This window comes from Siniperca chuatsi, linkage group LG19 (assembly GCF_020085105.1).
Source record: "Siniperca chuatsi isolate FFG_IHB_CAS linkage group LG19, ASM2008510v1, whole genome shotgun sequence".
Lineage (NCBI taxonomy): Eukaryota > Metazoa > Chordata > Actinopteri > Centrarchiformes > Sinipercidae > Siniperca > Siniperca chuatsi.
This window is the reverse complement of record NC_058060.1, coordinates 19,422,349-19,434,753: the sequence shown is the minus strand read 5'-3', so window position 1 is coordinate 19,434,753 and position 12,405 is coordinate 19,422,349. Positions and strand designations below refer to the sequence as shown.

Genomic DNA, 12,405 nt, shown 5'->3' with positions numbered 1-12,405 from the left:
ATGTTTGCCATTATGTATGCTGCTTTCTAGAAGAGTGACTTTTTCAACAGAAACTTTTATGTCCAAAGAATATCCATCAATTCTTGATGTTATTCTTGTTCCAATCTTGGAGAAAAGAGAAAAACAAAAAGAAATCGTTTTGCACCGTGAGAAAGAGCTGTACTTTCTCATGGGGTGAATGGTGATCATGACTGTGTTACTAAATAGACTCATGCGGAGGACCGTCCTGTTGAAGCCTCATGTGCCAAGTTTGTGAGGGTTGAATGCCTTTGTATTTGGAGATGCAGAAAACTGGACACAAGCTGTTAGCCCACATTGTAAGGCCAATGACTTCTGCATTAACAAAACTGTCAAAGCAATGAAGATAGATAGACTTTGTTATGGTTAACCCTACACAAATATACATCTTTTTGCCTTTCACTTGCATTCAAAACATATGCAATGCTCCACTGAGTTCCACAGTTTCGTAAAAGTTGCTACGAGAAGTGAAAGCAACCTCCTTATGGCGGGAGGACCCCTAAAACATACAAAAGGCATGAATATTAATCAAGTGTTTGCCTATTTCACACAACTTTTCCTATACAATGTTTTAGTACAGCAAGGTCGTTTGTCTTCTTTAGATAAAGAGAGGACTTGTTCTCCTATTGCATGCCAAGCTGCAGACTCCCACATTCAGTAAGACTGCAGTCAGCTGTCAGACTGAACCCACACACGTCATCTTCATCAGATATGACCTCAATTGACCCATAAAATAAAGCTTTCTTTGCCCCATTTTTTTGCTCATAACATGGCAACAAGAGCAGTGAGATGATTCAGTTATCCACATAATGGCAACACTCAATGCTCTGCTCTAATATATCAAATTATTGGTTTATAAACATAAAATAAGCTACATTACAAGCTACACTGCTAACACGTACTACATTCTAATTTATTATTCAGACAAAAAACATCCAAACATCCAAAAAGGCAGCATTAAGTTTTCACTTTGGAACGTGAGTGGTGTGACAAAATGATAATGACACATGTCTTTTACATTCTTTACCAAGTTAAACATATACAGTATACTGTATATACCCATAAAAATGTATCTAATGCTTATGCTAACACATGTTTCGAGCATTTTATTAGCATAAAAGCTTCATTATTCTTACTCGATTTACCATCAAGTTTTTGTTTTTGGACTTTGGACATAATTTCCCCCAATGATTACTATTCTTTTATCTTTAGTGGTAGTTAAACTTTACGTTTGTATGCCTCTTATCAAACCAATGCAGTCTAGTTCACTTGGATACTCTCATGCCAAACAACCAACTGCATATCACAGCAACAAAACAGGAATTATCCTATGAGTTTCAAGCTGGTATTTTACAAACAAAAACGTCCCTAAATGCTGGTGGAAATTGCACCGTAAACAAGTATCATCCACAAGGCTTCATGACAGCTTCCTGTGTTCCAGGAATAAAATACCAGAGTGGTAACACTGTGGATAACACTTCAGGGAGCAGTTTAAATGAAAAGACAATAGGCTTTGCAGATGCATCACATATCTATGAGCAAACCAGGCCGATGGCATCATGGAGGTCCACAGGAGAATAAAGATAAAACAACTGAGATAGAAAAAGAGTGCTGGTTAATTCAGCTTTTAAGTTACAGTGAATGTAGTGTAGTGTAATAGTGTAACTCTGCCTCCAAATTACGCTTAATGTGTAGCACTCTCCCCTCTGGTTGCAGTCACACTCCAAACCACAGACACTGATGTGTTTGATGCTATTGAAATTATTGTGGTTAAGTCACATGTTTTGAAACCTCTCCAGCTGTTTGCATCTGACTAAGGACTGAAGGACCTCCATTGTTGCTGCCACATGTTGTATTACAACACCTGAAAGCCCTCTGTGGCCAGTATAAAGACAATCCCATTATGTTTTTTTCTTGACACACTCAAGTAAGGCTCTGAATGAGGCACACTGGTGACATCGCTTAAGGTGGCAAAAACAAAGTGGTGCTGCTGTTGCATTCTTCTTCTGCAATGTTTTAGTGTGTACATCTGCCCAACTCCATGATGGGCAAGAAGAAGAAGAAGAAATTCAAGCAACTCTAGAGGTTTCTAGAATAAGCAGCAGCATTTACTTGGAGCAGCTATGTGCAGCATTGTATAAGTAGGTTCCATTTAAGGAGTACATGTTCCTCAATGACAGCGTCATATGTCTATCAACAGGCATCGGTTCCTCATTCCAGGATGTCAGTTTCAAATGGGAGCAGATGGTAGTAGGAAAGGTTGGTGACATACGCTTCTGTTTCCTCATCACACACATCTGCTTCCATTGGCAAAAACTCTGTTCCATCCTCATACCTGGCAATAAAATGAAAGACAAATTACTCCAAGGACAGAATGGACCTGTATAGTCTAATTTAGGAATCAAAAGCGTGATGCATTCGATTTAAAGCCCTGTGTTGATTGTCTACATCAACCCATAGAGACTTTATTTGTTAGTACAAGGTCAGAGCATTGCAGTAGTGAAACATTTTAGCTATTTACGAGTGACATAAAGTGTTGTTTTGTGTGAAGTTCCAAGAGGAATGTGTTTCTCTTTTGCTTCCTACACACACCCAGGGAAGGAAGAGCTGCACAGACACACTTCCTGTGGGGGTGGGGGGTTCTGGGTTTAGGTCACATTCAAAGACTTCCACACTCACCAAAACACTAACTGTACACTCAAGAGCAAACAGGGAAGTCCTTATATTTGTGGAAAACAAGCAGGTCATTTGTGTTACACTGCAACCAGCTTGTTGCTGGATTGACTCACTCTGGGTTATAATCAGGCTCATGGCATGATTTTTTGAAAAATTAAGTAATCTAATCTATGAAAAAGCCAATATGACAACGGCCAGGGGAAGACAGAGATCTTAGTGGTCTTAATACTCACATATGTTCCACAGAGTCAGTGGATGAGGGTCTCTCTTTTTCTTCAGGGAGACTGTGATCAAATACAATGGTTTCCGTATTAGCCAGACAGAATCCATTGGACCGCATGATTTCTAAAAAGGTACAGAGTGCAATATTGAATCAGTCATCATGACATCAGGGATGTCAGCAGTGGCTCCGTTTTTGTGTTACAAAAGAATACTAGATATGTACCTGATATCTTGATTGGACTCTGAAAGCACGGCTGGATTCTGTGGACTTTGTCATTCCTCAGCACCTGGTCCAGCGGTGATCGCTCAAAGAACGTCAACATCACCTCTGACCTGGAATACTGTGGAGTCAGGTTTTTAGTCATTTAGTCTAAATATGTTTCCAAACATCGACCTTTTTCTCCCAATGAAAATCTTCTAATGCACAGTGAATATGCTAATAAAGAACTGATTTAAGATATTATTATTATATAAGGGTAATATTTGAATGACCAACCTTGCATGGCATGTTGATAGCATTCTTCAGTAGTCTTTCCACCTCGTTCAATTTCTCCTCGATGTCGTTTGCCTCTTTGATTTTTACAAGCCCTGGAACAAATAAATATGAACATCTGAAATCATCAGCTCTAGTGTGAGGATTTCAAAAATATTTTCCAAAATTAGAGTTAACCAGAGTTAAAAGTTTATTAGACACGCCTGTGCAATCTAATGCAATTCAGTACAACAGCTTTGATATTAAGCCTTTCTTTGTGAAGCCTATAAAAATTTTTATCTCTAATATTTTTTCACATTAGATCACAATATAATCCAATCCAATACAAAAACATCAGTAACTACAGCCTAGAGAATAATATAAAATATTTTCAAATATACAAACAATCAACACTGAACTAAAGAGTCTGATGTACAAAGAAACTGTCCCACAATCAAAATGTTTAGTGTAACTATTTCTGTGCCTGTGCGATAAAAAAGGGCAGCTGCTATGACCTTTACTGCCGTCAGACTGTTATCTGTCAGGACACAAAAAGCCAGACAGGTCTGAATTTATCCCTAGTCTGGAAAAAGGTTGCTACAAACGCAAGTGAAAAGGTAGTAGTCTGTTTAATACAGTAACCTTTTTATTAACAATGCCCCCTGATATTTACCCCAAGTAGAAGTAGGAAAGAATAGACTACATATCATTGTCTTTAGAACAAGAACACAGTATAAAGTGACGCTGTAAAACTGCCAGTGTAATTGCAATTTGTACAATAGCAGTAATAACAGAGGACAGAAATAACAGCGGTAGAGAGAAAGGCTAGAGAGCATGTCTGAGATAACATGTTAATCCTGCATAAAACTAGGAATGCAATTTAAGAGGCAGTGGGAGTGTAAAATCAGCACTTTTAGCAACACACGGCTGCCGCCCATGTGAGCGAGCAGTCAGCAAAGCATCATTTACTGCCATGCTGACAAAGGGATGTGGTGAGGAGAATAATGATGAAGACTGCAGCCACACTGGTGAGGCTCTGTCTGATGTAAGTGGTACAGACAAAACGTAGTCACACAGCAGTTACTGTTACATGGAAGTACTGAGTAAGAGAGCCTAAAGCAACACTATGCACAGTCACAGTCTCATCCATTTATAATGGCCAGCAGTGATGACATCATACCCAGGGTGATGTGAAGAGTGACTGGGCTGTTAAATCATCACAAGGAACCAAGTGAGACCCCCCACGCAGTCTGTATCATGTTCTTTTGTTTAGTCCCTTTAAGACCTGATTGTAAGTTTTCTCTGTAAATGTAACAAATCATACATGTTTAAGGCTTATACTGATATGATGTGCTGTTTTGTCATAACTGAACAGCTGTAAGTCAAGTTTTTAGGCAGTTTATGTAATTCTGTTTAAGGTGAATAACAATACAGGTATTTTTGTACTGATGCTTTACAGAGTTTAAAGTCGGAAATATGATTAAAGCAGACCTAATAAGCAGTGAGTGTGAAATGTAATGTAATGTAAATTAAGGCAAATTTTACAGACTGCAAGTTGAAAGTTGTTCAGACTCTTTTCATGTAGCTGTGGTCAGGAAAGAACCAAATACTGTACTGGAAGTGGACAGCATACTTAAAACAAGTCCAGTCCAGAATATTGGAAACCACTACATTAGTTCTGGGTTGCCACTGTGCATGCTATTTCGTGAAATGGTTGATTCAGAGATTTGGTACGACATAATGTAATTATAAGATAGAAGTTGAAAGTTAAAGAGATGTATTAAACTGTGCCAGACAAAAATGCAATTATGAAGTCTAATTAGCGAGTCTAATGATAGAGCCTTGACAAGCCTCGCGTCAGCTAACAGCAGTTAACATCTTAAACGGAAACAAAGTCTGGGTGATAACTTCACCACAGAGACTTTAAACCGCACCCAGTCTTGTTAGTTGTTGTTCTTGTAAACAGATTAGCAAAGTTTATATCCCGCCATGTAGGGTGCTAATGTTATGAATCAAGTGCACCTTATTTATTAGGTGCAGGTACACAGCGCACCCAGGGTGCACATGGAAACAGGGTGGGATTAGGAAGAATGTATTATCATATGGTAGAGGGTGGTGACAATCATCATAAATCCTCTCATCCCCTTAAAAAGTTGTTTTCTCCACCATAACATACTGATAGTTTGGTCATGGAGTGGAAAGTCCAGAGGTGCTCGTCCCGAGAGGAAACTTGTCCGGGACACACAGAGTTGCAAGTGAATATATTTGGAAGCCCAAATATGCCGCCATAAGATGATGATGTCAGTTTTAAATAATATTTCTGGGCATGTTGAAAGTTCAGAGGTCACCATGTGTTGTGTACAGATGCATGATTTTTACTGCATAAACTAGCAGGCTGTGTAGAGTACCAAGATATGACAGGCCTGTTTGATGTGCAAAAGAGAAGTATGTGTGGCAATTTTTGCAACAGCTTGGTGCTAGTTACACAATATTTTAATCATGGTAACCACAGTGGCTCTGGTGCGTGTAGTCGCAATTTGACAATGCACACCTCTCCAATTAGATACAGCAGATTCAACACATACATGCTGCCATCAGAGGGATATAAAGGATGTTAATCAGCTGAAAAAAGCTTATATAAACAAACTGTTGTGGATGACAGATGCTAGATAAAATGAGATACTAATCTTTATTCTGCCTTCCTGGCATCACTACCATGATCAGAATAAAACGGTATCTTATGCTGTGCAATCAGACAAGAGTGCATAATGAAAAACTCGGGTGTGCACTGCTATCTTGGTCTGAGCAGGCGGTGGGTGGCACAAAATGTGATTGATCTTGACACCAAAATTGCAGTACGCCACTGGATTGCCAGTTTGATCTCCAAAAACTATGAACTATTCATCTGTGTATATTTCATCTCAGATTTGCTATGTTTGTTTCAATTACAGGGCTATCCTCTAGAAAATGTCTTCAAAGACACTGACACAAAATGCAGCTATGTTTTTTCCTACCAGAGAGTATTTCCTCCAATTTCCTGTGAAAGAGTCTCTTTCCTGGCTACTTTGGTCCTTGTGTTATAAGAAATTATTCAACATTTTCTTCTTTCAGAGATTATTCATTCAGCCCCTAGTAAGTCTAATTGTCCTCTACAAACCCTTCTTCATTTGGCATCAGAGAATATTATCCTGCTGCTATTTTAGCCAGGAAGTGCTTTTGGTTGTTTCTTTATGGCATTCACTCTTAATTATCTTCGTTTTTGGAAGATCAGATTAAGTGAGTATTTATTTACAGAGATAAATGATATATTTGTGTATGTGCCCACCTCATCATTTTTGTAATTGCACACTAAAGTCACCTGTCTGTTAGTTCTGTGACAGCATGCCATGTTGACAAGCCACTTCATCTATTAGCTGAAATAACACAGTAGAAGTAGGAACTTGACTGTGTCCAAGTCATCCTCAAACACACTATCTAAACAGTCATCAGATGCTGTAAGCACCAGCTATTTCACAGCTATCTTCTGCACGGATCTGATAAGCACATGTCAGCAGCCTAACCCTTTATCATCTAACCACTAACTCTTGCAGTTTCATCACTGTGTTATTTCTGGACGCCTCAGTCAACAAGTCAATGAGGACATCAAACCTCAGTAAGCATTCATGTCCATAAGAAGATCTGGCTATGTTACACAAATTTCTTGTACCTGGTGTGTACAAGTACCAGTACTGTCTGTGGCTGTGTGTCCAAAGTCACTACCTATTCGCTACCTAGTGCACTATAATTTACTTAATGATGTTTTATAGACATGACATTTAAGTTTCTAATTTTTTAACCGATTTTAACAGTAAAATCAACGCTATTTTACCATGACCATGTCCCAAAAACCATCATGAGTAAACAAACTATAATATTAGTTGTTCAGTTACTCTTACTAAACTCTTCTCACTAAACAGCTGCTTAGTTTTTCCTTTTTTATTAGTTACACAAACAACACAAAAACAAAGTTTTTTAACTGAGCCTCACTGTTGCTGCCCTTACATTGAATTTAAAAAGGGATAGTTCGACATTTTGGGAAATACAAATATTCACTTTCAGGCCGAGAGTTAGAGGAGAAGATACCACTCTCATAACTGTCCATTAAATTTAAGGCTACAGCCAGCAGCCAGTTAGCTTATTTTAGCATAAATGTTACACTTTGGTTTTTGCACTGCTTTGCCTATCAGCACCTATAAAGCTCACTAATTAACATGTTTGTTTAATCTGTACAAAAACCAACATGTAAAAACGGCACGTTGTGGTTATATGGGAGGTTATATGTATGTTTTGGATGTTTGTCTGACGTCACCCAAGTTGCCAGATCATCAATGAAACACAATCTACACACACAACGTACAATTTCAACCCATCTGTCACCGCAACCTGGCAACCCAAAACCCGATCCAAGGGGCGTGTGCACAGTTGCTCTCTGCACAGGCAGATGGGCCAGCAACTTAATGTTAAATACACCTGCAAACTTAAGGAGAGTTGGACTGAACTGATTTGGTTTGAACTACACCTCCCCCTCCCCGAAAAAAACTCCCATTGATAACCAACTGAAATGATGATTCATAAGTGTCCAGGAGCAAACTATTGAGGTATTTATCGTGTAGGGAGTAGTGAATGAGTGTAAGAGGGAGTGATTTCGGACGCAGCCTGTGTCGACGTGCCTCTGTGGAATCTGGCTCACATGGAATGTGAGCAATCACTTCCTGTCTGTGTGCACTCTAGGGTCACATGTAAGGTGTTACGGGGTCTTTGCAGACCAGAAGGACTAAATATGGGAAGTCCACTCCTCTCCCAGTCACCCTCTCTCTTTCTCTCTCTCTCTCTCTCTCATCATGACATCGGTCTGAAAGCTCTGCACCCCTTCCTTGTTGCCTAGGCGCAGCACAGAAACAGGAAAACATGAGCAGAGCCAGAAACTGGAGCAAAGTGGACTGAGAAAGGCCAGAGCTACATTTTTTCACAGGGACTTTCAATCTGAGTGGCAATTAGAAGGGATGCAGATGAAATATTGACGAGAGGTAGGAATTAAGGAAAGGCCATTAGGAGAATGTTATTAACCCTGTGGCTTGCTATCTATCAATGAAATTGTCAAACCAGCTTGAGTCACTGAAGTAACGTTGATCCTCCTCCTTCAGTGCTGCTATCACAGCTCCATTTATCTTTTAGCTGTAATCAGGATATGAAGGCTGACAGACAGTAAAAAAAGAAGTGAAAAGTGAGTCATGATACCTGAAATGTCCCTTACCCAAAATGCACTGCACACTGGCAGTGGCAAAGCAGCAAGCTGTCAACAACCCTGTCAGCTATTTCTGTGCATGGGCAGGAAGCAAAGCTTTCCAGTCGCCACTAAAGGGACGTTTCTAAAACATTCATATAGGCTCAGAGGGTAGAGACAAAAGGGAAGTGCCAAGGAGACTGTTGGGAGATCATACACACAGAAGAAACTGGGAGCTCTGCCAAAACTGTTGGCAGTGCCACAGCATCACAGTGTCAAAGATCCAAACCTTGAGGTCCATAGGTGTGGGCTACATATGCCCTCTACAAAGCCCTGCCTAAAACTTTGCTGTAGAGTTTTACCAGATGGCACTATCAGAAGATGTCACAGCACATTTTCATAAATTATAACCTTTAAACCTGTCGATTAAGTTGTTTTTCATGGATGGTTAATGATAATTAATGTTTTATACACTCAAACAATGTTGCCAAATTTAGTTTTTAAAAAAGGAATCACAGGCATCTTATCCTAATATTTATAAATATTTGACAAAAACCAAATTTCAATCTAATATCTCTAAAATTCTTTTGCCCGTACACACAGAATGTATCTTTCACATCGTCGCTGTCCTGTGAAAAACATGTATCTCCAAAATGGCAACTGTTTTGTAGCACACAAATAAAAATTTAATCCTTCAGTTTATCTAAAGAAATCAAAATCACCAAATTTGGAGATACATGTTTTTATTGGATAGCGATGACATGTAGATATGTCTGAGTACAGTGTAGCGCTGAATGATGTGTTACTGATAACTGTGATGCCGTGTTTAATGTCAACATTTTAGCCTGATGCTGGGACAGCAACAAGAACTGTCACTTCACAGCTGGGTATATATCGCAGCCCTAATCTTTTCTCTGTAAAGTTGCAAGTTCTCCCTGTGCTTGTTTTGGTTCACTCCCACACCAAGGACCTTAGATATTAGGAATGCATCTGACATTGTCTTTGATCGAAGTACTGCCCTCAGAACTGGGGTTGGTTCCTGAGCAGCAGATAATAGCTGCCCAAACAGCCCAAGAGTGATGCCTAATACTACCATCTACCTACAGGACCCAAAGCTGCGGTATCTGGAAAGAAATGCCCTTATGGTTCTCAATTGTACATTTAGAAATGTTTTATAGTTTTACTTCACACAGCTGGTTAGGCAACATGGTCTGACTGTAATCCACAAAAATGCAAAGAAAAATAAACTTTCCCATATGCACAACAACAGCAGTTGTGCTATCTGAGGAACATGTAAACAGGAATATCATTTTACAGGAGTTTTCCTGTGCAGGCGCATGAAAAGTTTTCCTCCCCAGAATCCACTAATGGGGAAATTGTCCTGGTGTGGTAGAGCCAAAGACCAAAAAAGTGATCAGTAATGATACAGTAGCTGTACTGAGCTGCATTTATGTTGCAGCAAAGTGATGGCAAAGGATTTTAGTGTTGAGCAGAAACCATTTTTTCAACAATCAGTCAGAAACTTAATCTACAACAATTCTGATTTGAGTTATTTAAGTCTTTCATTAAGCAAAAATGCCAAACATTTGCTAGTTAGGCCCAAGATAAAATAGTGGTGCAGATGAAGAGAAAGTTGAGGGGGGCCCCTGTCACCTCCTGCGAATATGGCCCCATAATTTGTAGCTATGCCCCTGATCAGAACTTAACCCTAAAAATGTATATTATATATTGTTTGTGATACTCTGTTACTGTATTAAATGGTCTATCTTCACTTCCTGTCATATAACTGTCACATTCTGCGATTTCCCATCAGACCAACCTTCTATCAGTGGAGACTTGGAGAGGTCTCTTCTGTCCTCAGGAAAGGACTCTATCAGTCTTTTAAACAGCCGCCCCAGATCGGAATAACTCCGATGCAAGTATAAAATGTTCCTGTCAGACCACTCTGTCCTGATCTCGAAAAACTCTTCTTCCTCTCCCCGCTGGCTGATGATCAGCCTCCGGATCCCGTTGACCCAGCAGTCCCGGACAAACATGTTGACCAGCGACGTGCCTTCAAACACAGCCGATGCCATTCCTCAAGACGTCAGTCCAGCATGCTGGGGCGGGTCGGCGGACCTGGGGGCTGAAGGACTCGAGGCCACAGAAATTTGGAAGTAAAAATTCTGGCAAACAAGGAAAAACAACTTCCGTAACTTTTCGGTCAGTCTGCTCTGAGCGGTCTGTCAGCAGCTGTGGAGGAGGAGGATTTGCTCAGCGCATCACAGGCGTAGCCTGATCTCAAACGTGGCATGATTTGAGAAAAAAAATAGACTTTAGAGTCAAAGATACCGCCCCCGCAAAATTGATTTGCCAATATTGATATTTTTCTGTCATCCTCGACAAGACGTGGAAAGTCCAAAGACTACATCTCTCAAAGTAAAGTCCCTCGTCCAGTCTGCCGTTAGTTTCCTAAATCCTCAACATTTCACTTCACACTGTCTGGACAAGCAGTTGCTCTTCTTTCAGCGCAGTGTCCTGCCCTCCCTCTCCTTCCTTCCTCACTCCTTAACAACAGGGTATTATTATGCAAAGAACGCAAAGCGCTGCAAAGACAAAACTGTCAATTTCCTTATTTATAATCAGGAGAAATAGCTTATTTTCTTCTTTTTCTTTACTCAAATAGTTTTTATTAACCCTGGATTTGATGCCATTGCCACGTCTATCCTTAAATCAGTACATTTAATCTTGAAATTAGATGTCTGGAAATCATCACATGACAAAAATCTGAGAAGAGGCTGTTGAAATGCAGTTTCATAAAGTCCAACAACTCAAATCCAGCAGTTCTCCTTCCAGCTAAGGAGCATTAACATTTGCCTATGCAAGATTCTCCGTTTCTGGCCTCATGTGTCTTCAGAAAATATCAGTATTTTAGCCAATATTTAGCCACAGCAAAGAAGATGCACTGCAGCCTGTTATTTGTCTCCTGTCAGAGTGACCAAAAAAATTTGTAGATTTTCTCTGCATTGCTCGATTGAGCAGCACACTAATGTTTCACTGAGTGGAGAGGCAGAGACCAGTAAAAGAGCTTTACAGGAAGTCAAGGCCAAGTCAAGTAATGACAATTCAGCTGTAATTAATGGCTGTTCTGTGGGAAAAGGACTGTCTGCAAAGAGTTCTGGTAAAGGCAATTCAAAACCATACAGTTCAGGAAATAGCATGTTAATAGCAAGTAAAAGGAAGCTGTAAAACAATCCTTATTGGACACACACACAAATGCACGTGCACATAAATCTGTACAGAAAACTGAAAATTGTACCAATGAGATCAGAGAAAGCAATCCTGCTGTAATATGCACATTACATTTTATGAGTCAGAGCAGATGGTTGCTGCAAAAGTTTGCATTCATGCCCCTTTTGAGCTCGTAATTGCACCTTTGTGAGTGTTTCAGTCTCACTATTGCAAATGTAAGAACATATTGAAAATATTAAGTTTCAATTTTGCCACATTAAACTGTCCAAAGAGGTCTCCTTAACATGTGACTGTGCTAGGACAGTTTCATATTCAGCTGTTCAGTTCCTTGTTGCCAGTGAGAAGACATATTAGATGCTGTAAATGTCTGCATTTAAAAGATGTTGCTACAGTAGAAAATAGGATATATATAAATAAATATAGAAAAAATTCTGAAGATCTGGACTCAGGGAGGGATTCCTGCTTCTCTGGAAGTTCCACGTTGTTAACCACAGACATGTCATGTTATTTCCCTGTAATTTTC

At 39.7% G+C, this 12,405-nt stretch overlaps 1 protein-coding gene across 2 annotated transcripts; it reads right to left on the bottom strand.

The window, feature by feature from the left end:
• Window positions 1–20: 20 nt before the first annotated feature.
• pxdc1b (PX domain containing 1b) lies at window positions 21–11,174 on the bottom strand. 2 transcript variants are annotated; one of them, XM_044176424.1, is made up of 5 exons: window positions 10,471–11,174; window positions 3,413–3,504; window positions 3,140–3,257; window positions 2,928–2,978; window positions 21–2,353 (listed from the first exon to the last, which is right to left on the bottom strand). In XM_044176424.1, the coding sequence occupies exons 1-5, from the start codon at window positions 10,724–10,726 to the stop codon at window positions 2,127–2,129; spliced, it is 744 nt and encodes a 247-aa protein (XP_044032359.1). In that variant the 5' UTR covers window positions 10,727–11,174; the 3' UTR covers window positions 21–2,126. The 2 variants fall into 2 exon arrangements, with proteins under 2 accessions (XP_044032359.1, XP_044032360.1); XM_044176425.1 differs by having other exon boundaries at window positions 2,928–3,039; window positions 10,471–11,173.
• Between the last annotated feature and the right edge of the window lie 1,231 nt (window positions 11,175–12,405).

Excerpts from the sequence above, each read along its gene's own strand:
- pxdc1b (XM_044176424.1), bottom strand. The coding sequence starts at position 10,726 with ATGGCATCGGCTGTGTTTGAAGGCACGTCGCTGGTCAACATGTTTGTC. Across the intron at positions 2,979-3,139 it reads GAGTCCAATCAAGATATCAG|TCTCCCTGAAGAAAAAGAGA; the intron begins GTACATATCTAG and ends ATTTGATCACAG. Across the intron at positions 2,354-2,927 it reads ACTGACTCTGTGGAACATAT|GTATGAGGATGGAACAGAGT; the intron begins GTGAGTATTAAG and ends TTTTATTGCCAG.